The sequence below is a fragment of the Protomyctophum bolini genome, assembly GCF_963924005.1.
Source record: "Protomyctophum bolini genome assembly, chromosome: 16".
Classification (NCBI taxonomy): domain Eukaryota; kingdom Metazoa; phylum Chordata; class Actinopteri; order Myctophiformes; family Myctophidae; genus Protomyctophum; species Protomyctophum bolini.
This window is the reverse complement of record NC_137877.1, coordinates 15,042,589-15,057,167: the sequence shown is the minus strand read 5'-3', so window position 1 is coordinate 15,057,167 and position 14,579 is coordinate 15,042,589. Positions and strand designations below refer to the sequence as shown.

Below are 14,579 nucleotides of genomic sequence, written 5' to 3'. Positions count from 1 at the left end.
AAAATAGATAGCTATAAGTGAAGAGCAATTTCCGCAATTTCCGCAATTACCATTTCCGCAATTTCCATTTTCGCAATTTCCGCAATTACCATTTCCGCAATTTCCATTTTCGCAATTTCCGCAATTTCCATTACCGCAATTTCCGCAATTTCCATTTCCGCATTTCCGCAATTTCCATTTCCACCATTTCCGCAATTTTCGCAATTTCCATTTCCGCAATTTCAATTTCCATTTCCAACTATTAATGGCAGCTGGGTTTCATCATTCAAATAAAATAGAATTCTGTCCGTTTAGCTATAAAATTATGTCAGGGAATAGGGATACACAGTATATGTCTTTCATTTGCATTGCATCTCCCCCCCCCCCCCCCAAGCTTTTATTTTCGTTCGAGTAATAGTACAACTCTAATAGTATTACTTATAATAATGTAATTAAAGATAACTTCATTCAGATTTATTTATTTTTATTTCATTTTCCAGATTTTTTTTCTTCTTTTTTTAGATTTTCATTGGTGGGCCAGTCATAATGGTCCCGCGGGCCTGAGGTTGAGTATCACTGATCTACTGTAGCACCTGTGGTGTTCACATTATACGCACATCCACGTGTGCATGCGCTCTATCTATTATCTGTCTATCTATCTATCTTTTAATGTATTTAATTACAACATGCTTCTCATATCGTGATTAAAAGTAAGACAATAATGCAATGCATTAAAACAATTATTTTATTATTAAAAGCATCGATAAATCTTCAGCGACATTCCAGTGCACAATTAGACCAATTCAACCAAAACACATTGTTTGTCCACACAATTATTTACAGGCAATAAAATAAAAACTACTTTCATTTACAGAATTACTTCATTTACAAAAAGACTGTGACGGAAGCAACATTACAACACACAAAGATTGCGCTTTTCTCTTAGAAACATTTATCTTACAGACAGACAGACAAAATGGTTTCCTGTGGTATAGGGATGGGACGATTATGAAAATTACTTAAAATGGCACTTTTGTTAACCAATTCCCTATTCTGGGGGGCAACATTCGCCCCCAAAGAAATTGTCCTACAGTAGTGTAGGACAATTTTACGATAAATTAAAATCTCCGCGATTACTGTGAGCGTTTTATTCTTAATCACAAAAAATATAATAATAATGATCATCATCCCATCCCTCCTGTGGTATAATAACACTGATTACTAATCACTTCATTCCATAATGAACCTGAACTCACCAGCCGGCCACACAGACAGACAGGCAGTGAGGCAGACATGTAGTCAGTAAGACAGGCAGTCAGTAAGACAGGCAGTCAGTAAGATCACTTTCTTCATCCACTTTTTTAAATAAAAGTCACATTAAATAAGACTCGGACATTTTATAAACTACAAACGATAGGTATAACAACAGTGTTTCCCAACCCGATAGATAGGCTTAGTGCCAAGCTATGAGCTTGTAGATCTGCTAGTTTTGGAAAAACCCTAAAAAAAATTGTGCAAATCTTGAATATACTGTATTATTACCCTAACTCACACTCGATCACTCCAGCATGGCAGTGTTGTGGTGAAATTGGTGACCTGCCGAAATATGTGACCATCTTGTGGACTTGACATAACTTACATGGAGGTAAATATGTGGCCTAAATACAGCTAGATTTAACTCTGCTAATGAACAAACTCCAACGATTTACATTCGGACACTGAGATTATGTGATTGTCTGACTCTACACGATTGTTACATATTTCAGCAGGTCACCAGTTCCACGGTAACACCACCATGCTGGAGTGACTGAGTGTGAGTGAGCGAGTGGCCGAGATTTTGACTATTGGAATTTGACTTCAGTTTGCTTGATGTCACAAAGTGGACGACACCAGGGGAGTGCTGCCAGGCAGTGGCGGAAACTCCGTGGGTTCAGAGGCGCGATTGAACCCCCTGGCATTTTGGCAAAGGCGCGACTGAACCCACTGCATTTTGGCAAAATATATCTATATGCACTGCAGTAAATTATGCACCCACTGACTGTCCACTGAAATTCCCCCTCCCCAGTGGTCATGTTGTCATGCACGTAGTCACATACATACCTTTACGAGGGGTTACAACTACAAGATAGGTGTTGGGCCGCCGCGCATGCCGCATTCAAATGCTAATAAGGTGGCTTTTGTTCGAAAAAACAAAACTCGTTTTTTTTCCACCGCTGGGGGGGGGGGGGGGGGGCGCTGCTTGAACCCCCTGCCGTTATAAGAACTTTCCGCCTCTGCTGCCAGGGTCTTGAGGAAAGAGGCATTGCCGGTTACAGTATCTTTAGTTCTTGCTTTGTTTGTTTGTTTGTTTAGTTAAGTTATTTAGTGTTTATTTCTTACTTTTGGTTTTTGAAAGTGTATTTTTTTTCCTCCCCCAGACCTTGACTGTGACAATCCTTCATGGGCTGTTCATTAGTTATGGAGGTAAATAAATACGAAAAATCTACATTCTTGGACTTTGTCGATTCTTGGAGCCTTGACCATTCGACCAACTGTTACAAATATTACTTTAAAAGTTCCTATTTATCTCAATGAAAACAAAAATGTCAAACTTTTAAAGAAAACATACCATACCAAAACCGTAGCGTTTTGCCTAACTATTTGGGGGTCCACTCGCAAATACCCTCGCGCCCGGCTGACCAGTGGTCCCCGGCCCACCAGTTGAGAATCACTGGGTTAATTAGCACCATACAGCTGTGTTATGCTAAGTGTGTGTGTGTGTGTGTGTGTGTGTGTGTGTGTGTGTGTGTGTGTGTGTGTGTGTGTGTGTAAAATGCCGTGCTCAAGTAATCGATGAACGATCACTCCTGTACAATAATAGCCGTGTTATGACAACATCCGCATTCATGCTTCTAGGCGAGAGCAATTATGGAAAGAGAGGTTGCAACTCCAAAATAAATGAGGGGGAAAAAGAAACTCATTCGAACGCACCAGGTTTTCCATGCAACCAGGCACAGACCCGCTCCGGGTTCTAGAGAAGACCCGGTCCGGGTTCCAGAACAGTGATTTCGCTGAGCAAGACCTAGCCGGTTAAACGGAAGTAGGGGCAAAAATATTGTATCCGGGGGGGAAATAATATCTTTAGATCAATTAGGTTGTGACCAGGCTTTTCTCTCTGCCTTAGGTTGTGACCAGGCTTTTCTCTCTGCCTTAGGTTGTGGCCAGGCTTTTCTCTCTGCCTTAGGTTGTGGCCAGGCTTTTCTCTCTGCCTTAGGTTGTGACCAGGCTTTTCTCTCTGCCTTAGGTCGTGACCAGGCTTTTCTCTCTCTTCATGCTTCCGCGGTTCTTCGCAAGGAATCTCTGGAAAGTTTCGCCCTCCCTTGAGCACATAAGCTCCAGAGCCGGAAAGGGTGTCTACCTTTACATGTCTATGGGGACCGAGGCTAGTGTTGCATGCACTTCCTGAACGATCCTGGGCCGCGTTTCGATTGGTCGAGCAGTAGTTCCATTCACATCTTTTGTTCCATCTTCAGTTCTCTGCATCTATCCATGAATTCATCATGTATCTGTTCTGTCAGTCCACGACGTGTGTGTGTGTGTGTGTGTGTGTGTGTGTGTGTGTGTGTGTGTGTGTGTGTGTGTGTGTGTGTGTGTGTGTGTGTGTGTTAGGAGGAGCTCTCCGTTTTGTCCATTTTAGGAACGTAGTCCCAGCTTTCTCTTTTGAAGTCATCCTCCGTCTTCTGGTGGTGTCTCTTAAAGAAACCAGCCTGAAAGACAGACAGACAGACAGACAGACAGACAGACAGACAGACAGACAGAGAGGGGTCATGTGGTGGACATTTTTGTCAGAATGCCATTTTTGCCACGGACATACATGACCAACACCAACACCAACATGGATGGTGTTTCTTTGTTTTTACATTCATAAAACGTTCCAATTTTGAACCAACCGGTGGAAAAGGGGCCTATACTATATCATTGTCACAATATTTATAGCGTTTTGCCAATGGTTTTGGGTCCCACTGGCCACTTGCAATATCCTCACAGCCCAGCAGAGGGCTCCGAGGGCCACTCTGAGAGTGTACAAATGCTCCTCAAGGAACCATGAGGGTCCATGCCTGGACCACACTTTGAGACCCCCTGGTGTAGCAGAGTGTTTCCTGTGAGCCAACATGCACAATAGCAGCACCCTGACCAGAATGGAACAGAGCCTTCATTAGTGTCATTAACACTGACTCTGACCAGAATGGAACAGAGCCTTCATTAGTATCATATTTAACACCAATTCTTTCCAATATGGCTGCCGTGCATAGAGCCTATATTGCCCTAACTGTAACACCCTGGAATTGAATCCTGGTCTCCTGTCGATACTGTCAATAAATAAAATAAATTATCATGAAAGCGTGGTTCTTTAATAAACAAGTGATCGATAGAATAGTGGCTTGAAGATAACAGTGTAGTGTCCGCCCTAGCATGTAGTGTTGTGTAAGGTGTCACCTTCCACAGGCAGTAGATCAGGGCAGTGAGGATGAGGAGGCCGATGATCAAGCTGACGATGATGATGAAGATCTGGACGGCTGCCGGCGGTTTCTGGTTGAAATGAGCCTCCACCGCCACCTAGAAACGCAACACGCAGAACAGACAACTTAGATTAAAATGAAATGAGCCTCCACCGCCACCTAGAAACGCAACACGCAGAACAGACAACTCTTAGAACAACGACATAATCTGTCGGGTGTAAACCTCATAATGTCCAAAACTGTAACTTTTTCAGGATTTAAATTGGAAAACATCAAAAATATCAGATCCACAAGAGCTTGTGGATTTGCTACTTTTTATGTTTTTGTGTGACGCACTTGGAACTTCTCCATCCGCTACAGATGAATATGTTATCAACCGTTATCAAGACGTTGGTGTGTGTGTGTGTGTGTGTGTGTGTGTGTGCGTACCTGTGCCAGAGGCAGTGTGTGTGTGACGATGGTGTGTTCATCCTCTGTGGGAGACGTGACGACCGCTATGCTCTCAACAACCATGATACCATGACGACCCTGAGACACACACACACACACACACACACACACACACGCACACACACACACACACACACACACACACACACACACACACACACACACACACACACACACACAAAGGATTAATATTTCATATCAGTGAATTATATCTGGTTTCAGTTCAGAAGAGTTCATTAACTAGCACACTGGTGGATTAAACATGCAATAGGAACAATACAAAATGATATAAGTTCACAAGGGGAGCAGCAGTGCAAAGCCAATGAAGAAACAAAATAAAGACAAAACTATCTAAATAGTAAAGATTACACATATTGACTACAGTGAGGAATGAATTACATATTGTTTTAGATGTTTCTTAAATACAAGGATAGCCAAGGCTTAAGTGATGCGTCTAGAGAGCTCCAGAGCTGAGGCCTCTAAATTTAATGAAACATTGATGTTTGGAAGTACGACAAAAGGGTACACAAAAATCATCTCTTTGCTTTGTAGGGTAGAAGTGAATGTCAGAAGCAACATAAAAAAAGAAAAGAATAGGGAATGTACTAGTAGTAGTAGTAATTTATACCGGGTACTGCAGTAGTACTGTGGGGTTCAGTTTCGTGGTGATTTGGACCGTCGCCTCCTTTCCAGACTCCAGGTTGCCGAGGTAACACACCAAACGCTCACACAGGATGTCCTGACGACCACAGAACTATACACGCACGCACGAGCACACACACAAACACACACACACACACACATGCAAATACAGCATTATTCAAATTGATAAAACATTAGTAACATTCACTAAGCTTGTGAGGACAACTATGCTGGTCCTCAAAGGTTTTTAGAGTTCGGCTTACAATTGGGGGTGCTTGTGCGTGCGTGCGTGCGTGCGTGCGTGTTTACCATTCTGCGCGTGGTTGTTTTGCTGAAATAAAAGACAATCTGTTTGAGGACGGAGACGCTTGGGAGGTCACACTCTTCTTCTACTGTCGCTGTCTGGTTGCTGAGGTGGCACTGACCCTGGGAGGACTGGAGAGACAGACAGTTTATCAACTTTATTAACGTGAACACTGCTGTTCAATCACATCACTCCCATGACCGGTACAAGCTAGCATAATTTATATAGTACAGGGTGAACTGTTGCGCCCTTTGTCCTTTTATTTGTTCCGTGTTGACAGCATGTGCGGTGATCTCAAAAACACAAAGGGAAACCGGCAGAAAAAGACTCAATTATTATTATTTTATTTTTGAACGCTTAAAGTGAGGTTAAAATTAGCAAACGTTTGGGTCCTGACTCCTTCGTCGGTTAGTCTAATAGTAAGTCTTCTTCTACAAGCTAACATCCACTTACATTCACCCATTCACACACTGAGGAAACCATGCAAGGCACCAACCTGCACATCGGGAGCAATTAGGGGTTCAGAGTCTTGCTCAAGCCCACTTCGACACCAACTCTGGGGGAGCCCGGGATCGATCCGGTAGCTCTACTGGCCACTCTACCCCTGAGCTGCCGTCGCCCATTAGTTGTTGTTATTAGTATATTAGTTAGTATTAGTTGTTATTTTACCTGCCAGTCAGTGAGCTGCAGGAGTCGGTAGCTGTACGGAGACAGGCTCTTTGGAAGTTCAATCTCCAACACACTGTTCACCGACCTGCTGGGACCCAGGTTCAATACCTACACACACACACACACACACACACACACACACACACACACACACACACACACACACACATTCATTAGTACTATTATACGTACATTGTGTGTAGTATTGTCAGGAGTATTAGCACTATCACTACCTTGTACGTGAAGTTGAAGCTCTCAGAGTAACAGTCGACGGGAGTCGACTGTTCGTCTCCAAACACGAACGACGTAGGAGACACAAACCTGACGGAGGACAGACAGACAGACAGAGTCAGAGGAGCGAGCGGGAAGGTAGAGAACAGTGGAGCAGGAAGCGGGCGCATTCACATCTGTGCTCGTTTCAGGCACACGAGATGCTTAAAATGCATCTATTCATGCATACGAACTCTCCACTTAAAACCAGTGCTGTGTTGCCAGATGGGGAAAAAAAGCCTACGCAGCCAAAAAATAGAAAATCACACAAAAAACTGCATATTTAGGGAAAGAAACAACATTGTATGAGACAAAAATGTATCACATATGCCAGGGGTTCCCAGGGGGGGTCGCCAAATTATTTTGGGGGGTCCAAAAAAATAGAAAATAAATTGCAACTGAATGGCTGGAAATGGAAATGAAGAGTTTACATAGTACACACATAGTGCATGGATAAACTTTCCTTAATGATTATATCTGGTTTCAGTATTTATTTATGATGTATTTTCGCTATTATTAAGGTTATTGTAGCGGTCAATTTGTATTGGGGGGTGTTTTTAGTTTTGAATGCCTCCATGCACAGCTCTACCTAGGGTCATATTTACTGATTTCCTGACTTATTTTGAAAGGCCAAACTCGGATCCCAAATCAGCAGCCATGCAGGTAATTTGGTAAATTCACACTTTTTGTGATATGGCGGAATTATTGTACATTTGGTCTTTCTTATTATTATTATTATTATTTGTACGTAATTTTCGTACAAATACGATAATTACCGTACATCTGGCAACGCTTGAGGTTGTACCAGTACAGGAAGCATATTTAATGTCAAAGTCTCACCCGTGAACGTTGACGTCAACTCCATATCTGAGAGGAAGGAGCAGGGAGACCGTGTTGTCACCGAGATACTCATCCATCTCATAGTTATCACTGAGGAGAGGAGAGGAGAGGAGAGGAGAGGAGAGGAGAGGAGAGGGACATCATGTGGGGACTGTGACTGACTGACTGACTAACTGACTGACTCACTCACTCACTCACTCACTCACTCACTCACTCACTCATGTTTGGTTGAACAGGTGGATATCTACCTGCTGGCGTTGACAGAGATGCTGACATCACCAGCCGAGCTGCTCTGGTTGACATCCAACAGGAAGTTGATGTTTAGCTGCAGGAAACAGGAAGCAGAAGTATGTCAGTAGTAAGTCATTGCTCTGGGCCCAGGCACACTGTCGCGGCTAAAAGCTCCTAGAGATGGCGTCTCTTCTGGGATTTTTAAACAGCTGGTGGATGGAAATGACACTCGTGCACGGCTTCAACTTGTAGCTTCGGGCAAAGAAACTGAAATGCTTTGCCCATGCTACAAGTTGAAGACGCGTGTGAGCGTCAATTCCATCCACCAGGAAGAGATGCCTGGGATAGGTGCTTTCTTGACGTATATATGTATATGTGCCTGCGCCTTCAATGATCAGTCAATCAAGGCATCCGGCTACTTTAGGCACTTCGATTGGTTCATTCATAATAGTCTGAGCTGCAGCTATGTCTGTGATGATTTGATTGGTCGGTCGTATACCTCAGTGTGAGCTGGTAGAGACAGACTGGAGATGCTGCAGTCAACTCCTCCTTCAGAGACATCGCAGCTTACTTCCTACACACGCAAGCACACGCACACACACACACACACACACACACACACACACACACACACACACACACACACACACACACACACACACACACACACACACACAGTACACTCCAGTTTAGGGTTAAAAAACTACAACATTACGTCGCTTGGTCTTGTCCGTGGCAAATGTTTGATTTTCTGTTTTTCACACCATTATAATGTTCTTATTTTGATCATATTAACACCCACTCAGTGAAAGTCTCCAGGTTTTCTTCAGAATATGTATGACACTGATTTACTATTGACACTATGGCATATTAGGAGTCCACTATAGTAGTATAGTGGTTCTCAAATGTTTCATTTGAAGAGACCCCCTTAACACTGAGAGTGTTCAAGTTCCATTTTTTATTTAACCTTTATTTAACCAGTAAAAAAACACATTAAACGTCTCTTTTACAAGCCTCGACGACCTTATAGGCGTCAATTTATGTAACTTAGATGACATTTTATGTAGACATACTGTAGCACAATATACATGTATACTCATAGTTTCATTATATAGATATTCCACTGTTAGGTTCTTAGCGTATGATTCATGATGACTACTTTTATGTAGTTGATGTATTGTTCTTGCTTACTGTAAATCGCTCTGTATTAAGAGCATCTGCTGAATGCCTAAATTGTAAATTGTCTTGTAAGTAGACTTGTAATTGTCTTGTAAGTAGGTATAAACTAAAACTAGTGTTGGCTAATCATTACAAGTGGCTCTTATTTTGAAGAGGAAGAGGAAGTCTGTTTCGGTTGTATAGCCAAGCTGCCATGACAAGTCTAACCAAGTAGTAAACAACAAGAACCCATGTGGATTAAACACAAGCTTTTAGCCAAAGTTCATATATTTACATATGAAAACCATGCATCTGTCACTTAAACACTGTACACACTTAGGAAGCACATTAAACATGGAACCTCCGCAGCATTCGGTGAGTAGTTCATTGTGGAAGTCTCATGCTGGTAAAATCATCATCAACAGCATCTGCCCCCAAAAAACCATTTAACAGGTACTAGGCTAAAGTACTGTTACTGTAGGCTACAGTACTGTTACTGTCGCTGCCTGCAAGAATGTGATGTTATTAACTTGAAATTCACCTACAGTAGCCTGCTTATATCATGCCTTTAAATAGTACTTGTACTTGGAACTGTTTGGCCGCCGTGCCAATTCTTATAAACATTTTAGTGTGCGTGTGTGTGTGTGTGTGTGTGTGTGTGTGTGTGTGTGTGTGTGTGGGGATCGAAGTACTCAGACTCTGCAGTACTTTGATGTAGTGGATGTACTCACAGTATGCAGTACTTTGATGTAGTGGATGTGCGTAGTACTCACACTCTGCAGTACTTTGATGTAGTGGATGTGTGTAGAACTCACACTCTGCAGTACTTTGATGTAGTGGATGTGTGTAGTAGTACTCACACTCTGCAGGACTTTGATGTAGTGGATGTGTGTAGTACTCACACTCTGCAGGACTTTGATGTAGTGGATGTGTGTAGAACTCACACTCTGCAGGACTTTGATGTAGTGGATGTGTGTAGAACTCACACTCTGCAGTACTTTGATGTAATGGATGTGTGTAGAACTCACACTCTGCAGTACTTTGATGTAGTGGATGTGTGTAGTAGTACTCACACTCTGCAGTACTTTGATGTAGTGGATGTGTGTAGTAGTACTCACACTCTGCAGGACTTTGATGTAGTGGATGTGTGTAGTACTCACACTCTGCAGTACTTTGATGTAGTGGATGTGTGTAGTACTCACACTCTGCAGGACTTTGATGTAGTGGATGTGTGTAGTAGTACTCACACTCTGCAGTACTTTGATGTAGTGGATGTGTGTAGTACTCACACTCTGCAGTACTTTGATGTAGTGGATGTGTGTAGTAGTACTCACACTCTGCAGTACTTTGATGTAGTGGATGTGTGTAGTACTCACACTCTGCAGTACTTTGATGTAGTGGATGTGTGTGGGGAAGCGCAGCGACAGTCTGGGCAGGAAGGAGTCGTCTCCTGAGTTGGCCAAGGTGGTCTTCAACAGAATGCTCCGTCCGTTCCCCAACGCAAAGTACGACAGGTTCCTGAAAGCGTAAATATAACAGTGAGACAGGTTCCAAATATAACAGTGAGACAGGTTCCAAATATAACAGTGAGACAGGTTCCAAATATAACAGTGAGACAGGTTCCAAATATAACAGTGAGACAGGTTCCAAATATAACAGTGAGACAGGTTCCAAATATAACAGTGAGACAGGTTCCAAATATAACAGTGAGACAGGTTCCTGAAAGCAGCAAGTTTCTATTTTAGTTTTAGTCATTAGTCTCTTGAAATGTTTAGTTTTAGTCACATTTTAGTCACTTGGAATGTTTTAGTGTTTTGTCTAGTTGTAGTCGACTAAATATCATAAGATTTTAGTCGACTAAATCTACAGTTGATTTAGTGATTTTTTATGGGCCTTGATGCCGTCGTAATGGCTGTTTTTTTCACTTGCCGATCTACAAGCTTGTAGATCGTCTATTTTCAGCATGCAACTAATTGTAAAATGACTTATACTGGCTCTCTTGTCCACTAGTCCCTTCCTAACATTTTAGTCTAGTTTTTATTTGTTGACGAAATTGTCAGTATTGTCATAGTTTTAGTACATTTAGTTTTCGTCGGTGAAAAATGGCAGTCGACGAACATTTTTCGTCATAGTTTTAGTCGACGAAAACAACACTGCTGAAAGCATAAATATAACAGTATGACCGGTTCCTGAAAGCATACGTATGTCAGTGAGATTTTATTTTACGGCTCTAGTAGCGACTCTCAACCATTTTAATTTCAAGAACCCCCAGTTTGACCCACATTAGGCTACGTTGCCCCCTATTTAATGGCATTTCTATTGTATAATCAACGTTGATTTAACTCTGAGAGTGTACAAATGGAACCATTTGTACACTCTCAGAGTTATAGTCCCATAAGGATCCATTTGGTTCCTATCTATCATTTAGCTGGGAACTCCCTGGAACTCCCTCAAGGACCCCTAGGGGTCGCTGGACCCCACTTTGAGAACCACTGGTTTAGGGTTTTACATTACACTTATGTGCATTTTGTTTTGAAGCATCGTCCTCCTGTCTGCCCTTCTAGCTGTTGTCCTGTCTTGACTCATCGTGTGTTAATGACTCATTGTGTCCAGCTGTGTCTAGTCAGTTGACCCTGTTGGTTCTAGCCTATCGTGTGTTGATTGTACTGTAGTTATGTTCACCTTGTGTGTATTTATACCCCCTGTTCCCTATCCTTCCTTGCCAGTTAGTTGTATGTATTGTAAGGTGATTGTGAGTGCCACTAGTATGTTTCCCAGCGTATGCTCCTAGTCACTATAAAAAAAATCCAAAAATCTGCCATGCAACACTGTATAGCCTCCTACACTATCACAATCACAATATAACACAATTTAACCGAAGATATAATTTACACTGCAATGTCAGGATAGCAATAGATAAGCTCTTTGGCTACCAATAGATGGCACCCTGACAGCAGCTGAAACCCACCATTGCATTGGTGTGTGTGTGTGTGTGTGTGTGTGTGTGTGTGTGTGTGTGTGTGTGTGTGTGTGTGTGTGTGTGTGTGTGTGTGTGTGTGTGTGTGTGTGTGTGTGTGTGTGTGTGTGTGTGTGTGTGTGTGTGTGTGTGTGTGTGTGTGTGTGTGTGTGTGTGCATGTGTCAACGTACTGTGGTAGAACTAGCTGGGCTGAAAGTTGTAAGTTGGTTGAACAGTTGACCTCCAAACAAAACCTGGAAAACTTTGTCTGAAAGAGGGAGGGAGACATTATCAGACAGAGAGACAGACAGAGGGACAGGAAGACTATTATTTATTTATTTTTTCTTCTAATCAGTTGATTAGCCCACAAAAACTACCTATCTATCTGAATATGTGTAACAGTATCCTCTTTTCAGCCCCCCATGTCCTCTTTGGGGGGGCTTGTCTGTCCAGTGAAGTTTTATAAATTCCTTCAAATGGCCTGGGATTCTGCATGTACAGTCAGTCACAGACTATTGAAACACCCCGGTTTACAATGTATTCTACATTTAATAGAAAGATATAGTTAAGAGAGATACAGTCAGAGAAGAGAAGAGACAGACAGACAGACCTGGTTAGTGACAGTGTGTGTGGTGCTTCCAGGTCTTTGCTGTAAGATGGGTTTTAACGAGCGTAAGCTTCTTGAGCTGGACCTGCTGACGGACGGCTGCCTCAGCCAATAGGAGGCCTCGAACTGGACGGGAGTATAGATGTCTCTCACTTCTCGCTGTAGGAGAGGAGAGGAGAGGAGAGGAGAGGAGAGGAGAGGAGAGGAGAGGAGAGGAGAGGAGAGGAGAGGAGAGGAGAGGAGAGGAGAGGAGAGGAGAGGAGAGGAGAGGAGAGGAGAGGAGACAAATAAATAATGACTTTTTATTATTTTATGAATACCGTATGCACGTTATCCAATGCTTGCAGTGTCATTGATGTAGTGCTGTAGGTTATCATACTATGTAAAAGTAAGCCTTTCTGAGCCATGAGCCTATACCTCTGAGATATTCAGGCAAGGTGCCAACTAGGTGCAACTTCCCATAGACGGCCCATTCATCCAAATTGAGTCCTGTCTAATTGTATTAAACAACGTCAAACTCACCAACATTGGAGCTGTACAGAAAGCTTGAATTATCTTCTTTCAATCTGTCAAGTTTTTGTTTCATAAAAATCCACAGTAGACATGTTATGAGCTACTTCCTGTCAAGAAATTCCATGCAGGTTATTATTTTTCAAAGTGTCAGAGTTTGGGAGTGCTCGTTGGATATCACTCAACAGCTGCATACCACCTGTTTTGAATTTGCACATAGGTTGCTTTACTAAAAACGAGTGCTTGCAAACTCCAATACTTAAATAGTTAGCACCATGCTGGCAAGATGGCCGCGGTCTGAATATCATCACTTTTTCACAGTCTTTGGTATGACCCAGCCGGGGATCGAACCCTGACCTCCCAGTCTCAGGGCGGACGCTCTTAACTACAAGGCCACCGAGCTACATATTTTATGTAGATATAGAGAGTATGGAAGCCGTACCCTCAGGTAGGTGAGATGTTGAGTGCAGGTGAGCTGATTGAGGCGCGTTCGGACGCGGCCCGTCGTGGCGTTGGACGATCCGTTTCCATGGAAATAGAATCGGTGAGGGAACGAAGCCTTGTGAAGGATGTCTGCTGTGAGATTATAGTGGATGTCTGGGGAGAGGAGAGGAGAGGAGAGGAGAGGAGAGGAGAGGAGAGGAGATATGATCAGGGGTCATCGCCATGCCAGCAATAAAATTAAACAAATAAATTCCATGCAAAATGAGCAGACAATGATATTACCACAACCATAAAGCGTTATCCCTGCATGACCATAATAGGTCTGTAACAGTTCAAATGGAACCACATTTTTACACTCTGAGAGTTGAGGGGGTCCTCGCAAATAACATTTTAGAACCACTAGTACGAGTTGGACTCCAAATGTGCCATATAGTGTCGTAGTAAATCAGTGTCATACATGTTCTGAAGAAAACCTGGAGACTTGACATTCAGTAATTTGGCATTATAAGAAAATCTAAAATTTTCTATGGACAAGACCAGTCTTTGCCACGGTCACATTGATGACCCCTGGTGGGTATGATGGTTAACTGCAGTGCTGCCACCATGACACCTGAAATTCCCCAAGGGGATGTCTGTCTCGTCCGTCCGTCCGTCTACACTAACCCTAGGTAAACGTTAATTGTTGGAATAATGACAGGGAAGACGTGCTAGATGTGTTATTTGTCGTCAAATTAAATGAAATGTCTGTAGTTGAACATTTTGACACTTGCTTTGGCAATGTTGTAAACGTATATGTCTTCTCATGCCAATAAAGCTCCTTTGAATTGAAAATTGAACATGAAGCTGTGGGACGGCTTTACAGAAGCAGCCTAATGCAGCCATTTAGCAGGAACTGGCACTGACCTTGTACTGACTAAACATTAACACACACACACACACACACACACACACACACACACACACTATGCAAGAATGTAGGACACATGAAACTAACTGGAGCCACCTGTTAGCTCAGTAAA

At 42.7% G+C, this 14,579-nt stretch overlaps 1 protein-coding gene across 1 annotated transcript in view; it reads right to left on the bottom strand.

The window, feature by feature from the left end:
- Positions 1 to 3,586: 3,586 nt before the first annotated feature.
- The window catches only part of itga4 (integrin alpha 4), a 31,300-nt gene continuing 20,307 nt past the window's right edge, over positions 3,587 to 14,579 (bottom strand). Inside the window, exons 15-28 of the mRNA XM_080785076.1 lie at positions 13,559 to 13,713; positions 12,610 to 12,765; positions 12,191 to 12,267; positions 10,419 to 10,560; positions 8,384 to 8,458; positions 7,902 to 7,978; positions 7,654 to 7,743; positions 6,777 to 6,864; positions 6,544 to 6,651; positions 5,880 to 6,005; positions 5,557 to 5,682; positions 4,908 to 5,006; positions 4,456 to 4,575; positions 3,587 to 3,725 (exon numbers count right to left, since the gene is read on the bottom strand). Coding sequence (XP_080641202.1) covers positions 3,624 to 3,725; positions 4,456 to 4,575; positions 4,908 to 5,006; positions 5,557 to 5,682; positions 5,880 to 6,005; positions 6,544 to 6,651; positions 6,777 to 6,864; positions 7,654 to 7,743; positions 7,902 to 7,978; positions 8,384 to 8,458; positions 10,419 to 10,560; positions 12,191 to 12,267; positions 12,610 to 12,765; positions 13,559 to 13,713 — 1,541 coding nt within the window. The 3' untranslated portion in view covers positions 3,587 to 3,623. The remainder of the gene's footprint in view (positions 3,726 to 4,455; positions 4,576 to 4,907; positions 5,007 to 5,556; positions 5,683 to 5,879; positions 6,006 to 6,543; positions 6,652 to 6,776; positions 6,865 to 7,653; positions 7,744 to 7,901; positions 7,979 to 8,383; positions 8,459 to 10,418; positions 10,561 to 12,190; positions 12,268 to 12,609; positions 12,766 to 13,558; positions 13,714 to 14,579) is intronic.